Here is a 10,000-nt window from a genome sequence, read left to right on the forward strand (position 1 = left end):
TGGAATGCTTGGATTTATTATGATAATGCTAACGATAATCTCTAATTTCAGACTAACCTCATATTAATCATCATCCTTTGATGGCCGGATGACTGCTGTAGCTTTCAAGACAGCGAGGGGAATTTCTCAATAACACTCTGCTCACACACCTCATGATTAGCAAATGCCATTAGCAATGATCTGTGCATGCTAACATGCTACTGTAGCAGCAGCAGCAGCAGCACTGTACACAACCACAAGTGCATCGCTCCCCAGATGTACTGTAATCACTGTGATGAGTTCACACTGTGGGATGTGAAGGTAGGTGCCACTCTGCTTGGGCTGTGTGAATTAGCAAACCAAGCAGACATTGTTCCTCATCAGTGGCTTGATTTCATAAGCTATGCCATTATGAAAGCCACAAAAAAAAAAAAAAAACTGGTCCTGGATCAGTTTGTCATGGCAATCTTAGAAGGAGCTGGCATGCAAGAAGGTGTGCTACAAAAATGCCTGTACCTCACTTTTTATTTAAATTTTACGCAACTGTAGCTCCTATGTCCAACACCTTAACGTGCTGTTGGATTTAATTTGGGTGACTGAGGAAGATTGTACTATGCCAGTATATCCACACACTGCTGTGTATATACATCATGTCAATTTGAATGGCCCCTTTGGAAAGCCTATCAACCTCACCTAGCCATGCACTCTAGGCGAATAGCTGATAGGTTGCAAAAAATATATACATTTTTTGCAAGTTTTACCAAAAAATCACTCCACCCTCCACGCCCCCTAGACCACCCTCTTCCTCTCCCTTGTTCTCCCGCCCCTCCCTCTGTTCCATCCCTGCCTTCTCCTTTACCCCCCATTAGCCCTTTCCTCTACTCCACTGCCCTGCCTACCTTATTCCTTCTCCTCTTGTTCCCTTCATCTCCCTTCATATGCTCGAGGCTGGCAAGGACAAAGACGCTCACCTTACCTGTGGTGCTTCCATTTGTTGAGTCATGGATGAGGAAGGGAGGGACAGAGAGAGAGAGAGAGAGAGAGAGAGAGCGAGAGTGTGAAGCTAAGTAGTTCAACTGAAACATAAAATTTCAGGATCAGGCAATCAGTTCACTGACGTTTATTTATTTTCCCGTCTCTTTATGTTCAATTTATTTTTTCCTTTTATTCTCTCTGTCTGGGTCAGCAGCACTGTATCTCTCAGCCTAACCAACGTCAAAGTTATGCATGTCAAACAGAGGACCAAGAAGACAGTTAGTTTGAACCCTAAGGACCTCATATACTGTAGGAACAAAGATGTAAAAGTCCGGCTTCAGAAAGTAAAAGTCCTGCCATGTATTGTTTCTACCTGTGCACTTAACACATGTGATTTCAGTAATTATCTGATCTACCTGGCTTAAGAGTTGTGCTAATTAAAATCAGCTCATTAAGTGAATGGTTGAAACAAAAATGGCAGGCCTTTTACTTTCTGAAGACGTACTTGTACACCTCTGTTTAGAAACCATCTCAAACAGGCAGTAAGATCAGGCATGTGACACAGATAGGGTCTCAGTACAGAGCCGGTTGGACTCAACAAATGTCTGAATGATATCACCATTATTATGAACATAGCATGCATGTCCCAGCCGACCAATTATGCTTATGCTAGCTTTGGGACTAGGTGTCCTAAAATTGACAACGTGTCCCAATTTGCCTGCCTGTATGCTGGTTTTCCAGGCTGCTAAGGTAGCTGGGTAATATCCTCATCTGTAATCTGGCAGCCATTTTGGATCCAAAAAGCCACTGACTTGACCAAGGCTGTGGCTAAGTCTGTTATGCATCACAGCTTCCCTTTACTTGCTTGAACTGTGAGAGCGAGGGTTGTCCCCAGGTCCCAGGGATGTCCCAATCCATAAGTGGAGACAGGAGCAACCCCTCCGCTATTGATCCAGTCAAGCCACGGCCCTAGGAAGGGCTGCCAAAGCACCTGGCTCCCTGACCTTGGGTTTAGCATGCAGTGAAGGGAGGCTCAGGCTGAGCCACAGTCAATGCCAGAGATCGCCCCGACTAGGCGTGAGACCCCCGAACTTGTCCAGGTGTTCGTGTGAGTGACTGTGTGTGGAGAAACAAGTGATATCTGTCTGTTTTTGATGTCACCGAAGATATCAAAACCAGCTCAAGTGTGATCTTGTGGTTTTTTCCAGTCTCATAGCAAAAACTATATCTCCACAGACTGCTCCCATAGTACACATCTGGAACTATTAGTTATGCAGAAGAGAGCAGGTTCTGACTGGTTGCTTTTCTATTTGTTGGACGATTCGCTCCAAGGATAATTGCCAAATAAGCGATAACAATTACTGTATCTTATCTAGATCTTTAACAAGCTTATCTTTAGATAAACATGGACTTTCAGCATGAAATATCCTGAAAACACCAATAACCTTGGGACAAATGAGGTGCTACAGAGCTTATCACTGCATGTAAGACATTGTAAATTGAGTAGCCTCAGGCCTTTAACCATTGGTCTAAAAACATGTAAGGATTAACTTGAGTGTTGCATGTTAGGAGATAATGGACTCAGGTGTGACAAGGTAAGTAGATAGATGTGACACATATGCTTTTATTCTCTTCCCAGCCATCAGGGGCCCCTCTTTTACTGTCCTCTCTCCTTATTCCTGTCTGTCTGTCTGTTTGTCTCTCATCTGGATGTTTTTGTCCTTCACCAAAACCTCCCTCCCCTTATGTGTGTGTGTGTGTGTGTGTGTGTGTGTGTCTTCTACTCTTTTTTCTATGTATGTTTGTATGTCCTTCTCTGTCTCTCTTTGTCTCTCCTCTGCCCCTGTTGTTCTGTCTCTTCTTGCTGTCTGACCATTTCTCGTGTCTCCGCCACTGGTGACCGCAACAGGAGCCTAACCCGGTAAAGTTGACCCCTTTCAATTCGCCGTCGCACGGCATCCGTTCGTCTCTTCGGCACCCACATCTCTCCAGTTATCTCTCTCTCTCTCTCTCTCTCGCACAAAGGCTTCTCTCTCTTTCTTTCTTTTTATGATGCCCTCCCTGTTTTCCTCGTTGCTCATCAAACCCCCTGGGTCAACACCGTGGCCCGTTATCTCAACCTGATCAGTCCTCTGCATCCCCGGATCCCCATTACCACCGGGAAGGCCACCGTTGACCCCTGCCGGACATTAATATCGCCATCTGAGTTGAACTCACAGAGAGCTTTCCGCTCACCTAGTACCCTGGGGCAGTCTCAATGCCCATAATCTAGACTGCCCTCATTGATTGTTGATTCAGAAATTCTGGGCCACTGCCAAGGCTTGCACTCAATCAATCCTTCATCAGGTGCATTGTCCTCCACTTCAACTCATGGGCTCATGTACTGTAGTTCATAGTTAAAGACAACTTCGACATGATTGCTTAATTGAGTGCCAAGCCTTTTAAGTCTCATGCTGGCCTATTTTTGTCAGGATGTTTGGCTGTTTGTTTTGAGATCCCAAGTTGGAATAGATGCCCTCTTCTCTCACTTCACCCACTTGGCTGCTTTGACCCAATTTGTCTAAGATTTGTCTTTGCCTGGAAGTATAGCTGTTCCCATTCACATGAATCTCGAGAAAACAGATGGTGGCCATTTTGTTATGGCTTGAGTGATAAAAAAAGATGGTCACTGTTTACTTATGAGTGTCCCACATCATTTCCCATTCTGGTTGGGAAAGAGAGGAAGAGAAAGTATGTTCTCCTCAATTCCCACCAGTGCCTCACATTGGTTTTGTAAAATGTGAGAAAATTAAATGTTTTTTTTATTTTTATCTTTGCCTGTTTTTTTATAAGTAAGTATATATGCTCAGTCCCCTTGCAATGAACACCACATTAGCCTGCCCCCTCCCCTCATGTGAAATGCATTGTGATATACCCTCCCCTTACTCACTCTTCATGATAACCCCACGTGGCACATACTGAACGCTCTACACTGCTCTTCTCCTAACTCTCCCGTGACCTCCTCTTGCGTTCCCAACGCAAACGAGTGAAAAAGAAAGAAAGAGGTTTGGCTGGGCATTGTGCCTGACAATGCCTGACGGTTAACATGGTTATTGTTAACATTGTCATGATTTTTTTGCAAAGCATTTCTGATGAAAGCAGATATTAAATCTTTAAGCAAAAAACACCTGAGGATGATTCTTAATTGTACATCAACTGAATTTGGTGATGATTCACCTTTGTCTGATGGAGTCTGTAAAAAATAGACCTCATCTTACCCCCCCCCCCAGCCTAATTCCCTGTTTTCCTATTTTGATTGTGTGTTGTTCTTTATGCTTCAGAGGGAGCAGCAAAGGGAAAGACATCAGCACCATCAAGTCTCTGAGAGTACTGAGGGTACTGCGGCCTCTCAAGACCATCAAACGGCTACCCAAACTGAAGGTGCTGTGTGTGTGTGTGTGTGTGTGTGTGTGTGTGTGTGTGTGTCAAACGGCTACCCAAACTAAAGGTGCTGTATGGTGCGTGTGTGTGTGCGTGTGTGTGTGTGTGTGTGTGTGTGTGTGTGTGTGTGTGTGTGTGTGTGTGTGTGTGTGTGTGTGCGTGCGTGTGTGTGTGTGTGTGCGTTTGTGTGTGTGTGTGTGTGTTGGAGTTTGAGTTTACTGATTATATGCTCTATTCCATTCCCTTTTATTTAAGTGACCTCTAAAATGTATTAAATGTATGTAAATGTAAATGCATCATCTTTGCATTTATGTCACACACCCACCACTGAAAAAGTTCTGTCATTTTGCACCCCACAGGTTGTTTTCAGATGCCATCATGTAATGTCCCCACTACGTCCCCTGGTCCCCATTCGGCGTGTGTGTATTGAGTACTTGTATGTGCTGCCCCCTACAGGCTGTGTTTGACTGCGTGGTGAACTCGCTGAAGAATGTGCTCAACATCCTGATCGTCTACATGCTCTTCATGTTCATCTTCGCTGTGGTCGCCGTGCAGCTCTTCAAAGGCCGCTTCTTCTTCTGCACCGATGAATCGAAAGAGTTTGAGCGCGACTGCAGGTGAGTTTATGCGAGGTGTATTCACGTCATGTAACAAAAATACATACATTACATGTGCCATCAGTGAAGCGCCTGTCAATGTGTGGTGTTGTTGACTGCTGTGCTCTGGGCCCCAGGGGAGAGTACCTGGTGTACAATGGCAATGATGAGGTAAAGGCGCAGAAGCGGGAATGGAAGAAGTACGATTTCCACTACGACAACGTGCTTTGGGCCCTGTTAACTCTCTTCACCGTGTCCACTGGAGAGGGGTGGCCGACGTGAGTGCACACACACACACACACACACACACACACACACACACACACATGCATTCACATATTCATACTGAACATACAGATACAACTATAGTAGACTAAGATATGAACAACACCAAGCTGATGGGGTTTTCTCTCTCTCCCTCTCTCCTCTCTCTCCCTCTCTCCATCTCTGCCTGTTTCTTCTTCTCAGTGTTCTAAAACACTCGGTGGACTCCACTTTTGAGAACCAGGGCCCGAGCCCGGGGTACCGGATGGAGATGTCCATCTTTTACGTGGTGTACTTCGTTGTCTTCCCTTTCTTCTTCGTCAACATCTTCGTGGCTCTCATCATCATCACCTTCCAAGAGCAAGGAGACAAGATGATGGAGGAATACAGTTTGGAGAAGAACGAGGTACGCCATTGCCAATGTTTGTTTGCATGAGAACACACAAGGAAGTTACAACACGTGCATAGAGTGGAGCAGCGATAGCATCAACACCACCTCACAACCGGTCAGCCCAGGCTCCATTCTTGAACCCACATTTGCAAGTCCTTACCGCTTTGGATAAAAGCGACTGATAAATACTAGTGAACTTTAACTTACACTGGAATGACACAAATACAAAATAATGGTTATATGACACACACCAGAAGTGCACTCTTAAAACGAATGTGTTGGAAACAACACAAACTGTATTGTCCCTATCTGGACATAGAGATGTGTTAAAAACAACACAAGTTGTGTTATTTATTTTCAACACGTCCGCTTTAAGAGTGTGGTAGTGATAAGACGCCGATGGATCCCAGGTGTTGCCACCATTGTACCCCAGAGCAAGGCACTTAACCTGACTTTGCCCCGTCACGTCATCCCTCTTTTCGTGTTGAATTCAGCTAATGATATCCCTGTCGCTCCTCCACTCCCTCCCGCCCTGCTTCACTCAGAGAGCCTGTATCGACTTTGCGATCAACGCCAAGCCCTTGACGCGCCATATGCCGCAGAACAAGCAGAGCTTCCAGTACCGCATGTGGCAGTTTGTGGTGTCACCGCCGTTCGAGTACAGCATCATGTCTCTGATCGCGCTCAACACGGTCGTCCTCATGATGAAGGTAGGGGAGACACCAATCCCTCTGACGCTGGCGACTGCAAAACAAAAGCATCAATTGATTGGTCACTGATGGGTTTACCTACAACTTGGTTTAGCACATCTGCTGACTTGTTTACATACATTGTAGTGGTCCATTATATTGGAAACAGTTTTCTGTGTTAATGCTCTGGAAATTAATTGTTGTCACTAATGTTATATCCTGTGTGTGTGTGTGTGTGTGTGTGTGTGTGTGTGTGTGTGTGTGTGCACGCGCGCATCTCTTAGTATGATGGCGCTCCTGATGCCTATGAAAAAACCCTGAAGAACCTGAACATAGTGTTTACCACACTCTTCTTCATGGAGTGTGTGCTCAAGATCATCGCCTTTGGTGTCCTGGTGGGTGAACTTGCTTACCACCACCCAAACTCCTCTCTATCTCTCTCTCTCTCTCTCTCTCTCTCTCTCTCTCTCTCTCTCTCTGTCTCTCTATCTTTCTCACACATGTATAGACTCACACTTTGTCTATGTCTAGAGATGGTTTCTAAATATATTTTAGATACAAGTCATTTCTTTTTCATGAAGCTGGTTTATTTATTTAGCAGATGATCCTTTTATGAAAGCTTTTCCTGACCTACAAAAAAGTATGTCTCAGAAATGCACTCTGACAGGGGGCCCCGATGCGCTCATCCACTTCCTCACTCGCCCCTCTCCATGGTAACAGTTCTCCTATTGGCTGCCACAGTTCCAGAACCCGTCTCCTTCTGGCTCATTCACCCATCAGTCATGCCTGAGCTGCCTGCCCATTGGTTGTAACATTTTTTTCCCCTTTGCTCGTCTCCCCACAGAATTATTTCATGGATGCCTGGAACATTTTTGATTTTGTTTCTGTGCTCGGGAGCATCACAGACATTATAGTGACGGAATTTGTGGTAAGTTTCTCCCACTGAAGAGAAATGTTCTTCTCAATGTGGAAGAACGTCTGTGCTAATATACATACCTACTGTATGATGGGATTGTCAGTTTGTGGTATTAGTGTACAGTGTGTGTGTGTGGTGTGGTGCCTATACTGTATGTACGTGAGTATGTTGTATTATAAAGACAATCATTTCTTCAAATTGTTGAATTTGCCATAAAATATTTATGATAATTGTAAAAGGAGGCAACCGTATGTGAGCTAATCACTTTGCTGGTGGCCTGCCATGTTTTCCGGGTCTTTCTATACAGTTTGTGGCGTAGAGAGAACCAGTGACTCTAAACTGACTTTGCTGTCCATCCAGTGTGGAGATTCAAATTCACCATCTCACACCTCAACAGACAAAAAAATGTTAAACTTGAAAATCCAACACTCGATTTCCATCGTTCTTATGTGGCAGTGTCACTTTCCCTTTCCTAGTACTGATATTAGTGTATCTGTTGATGTAGTCCCGGGGCTTCATAGAGAACCACAATTCAGAATGATCAAGTAGCTGTAAATAGTATTTTAGCCAATGGTCAGTAGTCAGTGTACCACTCCCACACACAAAATGCAGTTGCAGTTGTAATTGCATTGTGTTTGGTTGTGTTTGTGTTGTATGTATGTTTGTGTGTGTGTGTGTGTGTGTGTGTGTGTGTGTGTGTGTGTGTGTGTGTGTGTGTGTGTGTGTGTGTGTGTGTGTGTGTGTGTGTGTGTGTGCACGTACGCAAACGCCTTGTGCATCATTAACTTTGAACTTTTTAACACAGTGACCGTTGTGTATAACAACTTTGGCTAGTTATTGAGGGTGTTCTCAATGTGATCTATTGTATCTGTGTAAATATTACTGTGCTGAACCTCTCAGTCTGCCCCAGTGGAAATAAGCAGCCACAAATGAAGCACTACTTGGTCATGTAGCGTAACATTGCTAACAGAATTCATTAAGAAAAAAATCATATATATATATATATATATATATATATATGTATGTAGCTTAAGTAAGAATTTATGGTACTTAATTACAGTACATGGCTCACTGAACGTTGTTTTATGAATACTATTTATTTTCAAACTGTAATACTCTGGAAAAAATAATGTTAAAATAAGAGGCTTTGATCTGAAATATCGGGCTCAGAACCTTGGGGTGGTCTGACAGAATCAAGCAAAATCAAGTTGTGTTTGACAGATTCTGTCTGTTGTTGACTGTATCCATAACGACTATTATTCCTGTTTTATCTTTTCACATGCTTTCTTTATTCCTCTGCTTTGTTGGCGCCCCTCCCCCTTCCCCACTTATAAAACCATCCAATCGAAAAAACAAACAAACAAAATGCACTATGAAAAAACATCATGTTGTTCCATCCATGACCTGGCTCCATGTGTCTCCATGCCAACCGACGCACCCCTTCCCCAAAACAACAACTACAACAACAACGTCAACAACAATGAAATTCACTTGCACCCACTCACAAAATCACAACAAATAAACAAACAAACAAATGCATCCATCTACTGCCCCCACATGTAGAATGCGGTTGGTTTGTAATTTCTATCTCAAGCTGTAATGCATCCATTCACCACCCCTGTTCCTCATACCCTTCATCTCTCTCTCTCTCTCTCTCTCTCTCTCTCTCTCTCTCTCTCTCCCTCTCTGTCTCTTTCTCTCTCTCTCACGCGAGTCACTCTCGCCCTGTCTTTGGCTGGATCTGAATACTCTGAAAGTTACATCTGACATGAGACCAAGTTGCAGTAGCTGCCTAGCTTGTTAGCATGCTCTCATTCTCCTGCACTAAGCTTTACTCCAGAGTCCAGACAACTGGAGCTGGAGCCCAGTCTAGACCAACGGAGAGTCTGCTAGCTCGTTTTCAGCAGTGCAAAGTTCTGTTTTGAAGTCAATCAAGGGCATTGGGTTGTCCGTGCAGAGTGTTAACTTTATGAAGGTCTCGAGCCCGCCCTCTGTCTTTCTGTCTCTCTCTCTCTCTCTCCCTCTTTCTCTCTTCCTCTCTTCCCCCTGCTTCCCTTCGATGCATGTGCCTCAGTGTACTGAGCCCTGAGTTCTGAGTGCCTGAGAACTAGGGTTCCCCATACCGCCACATACACAATGAAATATAAACACAAACACACCTATATCGACAATGACTCTACATATATCTGATTACGTTTTACATCACATTATTGCACCTGAAGAACATCGGCCAACATCCATGGTCTGGCTGTTTACGTATGCACTTTTCTTTCTATATCTTTCTATACCACACATCTCTGCCCTGATTGGTCAGTTGAGACTGAATAACACACACACACACACACACACCAACACAAATGTAAACTCACATAGCCGTACACACTGGCGGTGTTGCTATGTCATTTCCTGAATGCCATGCACTTGAGCTCGAGTTGCATGAGGACCCCCCCTTTCTCCTCTCCTTCTCTTTCCTCTCTCCATCTCTCTCTCTCTTCCTCAACTCCCTCTCTCAACCCATCTGCTTATGCCACTGCTTGTTGCAGTGCCTTTGCTTGTCCGCTAGAGGGCGCTGAGTGTTTCTCAGTGCTATTTTTACACTTGGATGGGGAAGTGACGCTCATGAAATGGACTAGTAAGAGAAAAAGAGTATGAGAGTGGAGCTTGCTTGTGTACTGCTCCACTGCTTTTTCGGTACACACATGAGCGGATAAAGTGTCATGAAATAGTATACACGTATACTTTAGTATACTTTATACAGCAATATGTTATA

General features: G+C 44.3%; 1 protein-coding gene across 12 annotated transcripts in view; it reads left to right on the forward strand.

Moving 5' to 3' along the window:
* Window positions 1-10,000, forward strand: part of LOC125298017 (voltage-dependent P/Q-type calcium channel subunit alpha-1A-like) — a 41,728-nt gene that overhangs the window by 2,461 nt on the left and 29,267 nt on the right. For 9 of the 12 annotated variants that reach the window (XM_048248641.1, XM_048248636.1, XM_048248648.1 and 6 more), the window contains exons 1-9: window positions 1-2,875; window positions 4,275-4,374; window positions 4,831-4,991; window positions 5,108-5,248; window positions 5,439-5,640; window positions 6,171-6,335; window positions 6,599-6,709; window positions 7,159-7,242; window positions 8,794-8,799. The exon at window positions 1-2,875 is cut by the window's left edge. In XM_048248641.1, the coding sequence (XP_048104598.1) occupies window positions 2,700-2,875; window positions 4,275-4,374; window positions 4,831-4,991; window positions 5,108-5,248; window positions 5,439-5,640; window positions 6,171-6,335; window positions 6,599-6,709; window positions 7,159-7,242; window positions 8,794-8,799 (1,146 nt within the window). In that variant the 5' untranslated portion in view covers window positions 1-2,699. The remainder of the gene's footprint in view (window positions 2,876-4,274; window positions 4,375-4,830; window positions 4,992-5,107; window positions 5,249-5,438; window positions 5,641-6,170; window positions 6,336-6,598; window positions 6,710-7,158; window positions 7,243-8,793; window positions 8,800-10,000) is intronic. The other 3 variants (XM_048248646.1, XM_048248647.1, XM_048248639.1) reach the window with 3 other exon arrangements.

The sequence above is a fragment of the Alosa alosa genome, chromosome 7, assembly GCF_017589495.1.
Source record: "Alosa alosa isolate M-15738 ecotype Scorff River chromosome 7, AALO_Geno_1.1, whole genome shotgun sequence".
Taxonomy (NCBI): Eukaryota; Metazoa; Chordata; class Actinopteri; order Clupeiformes; family Clupeidae; genus Alosa; species Alosa alosa.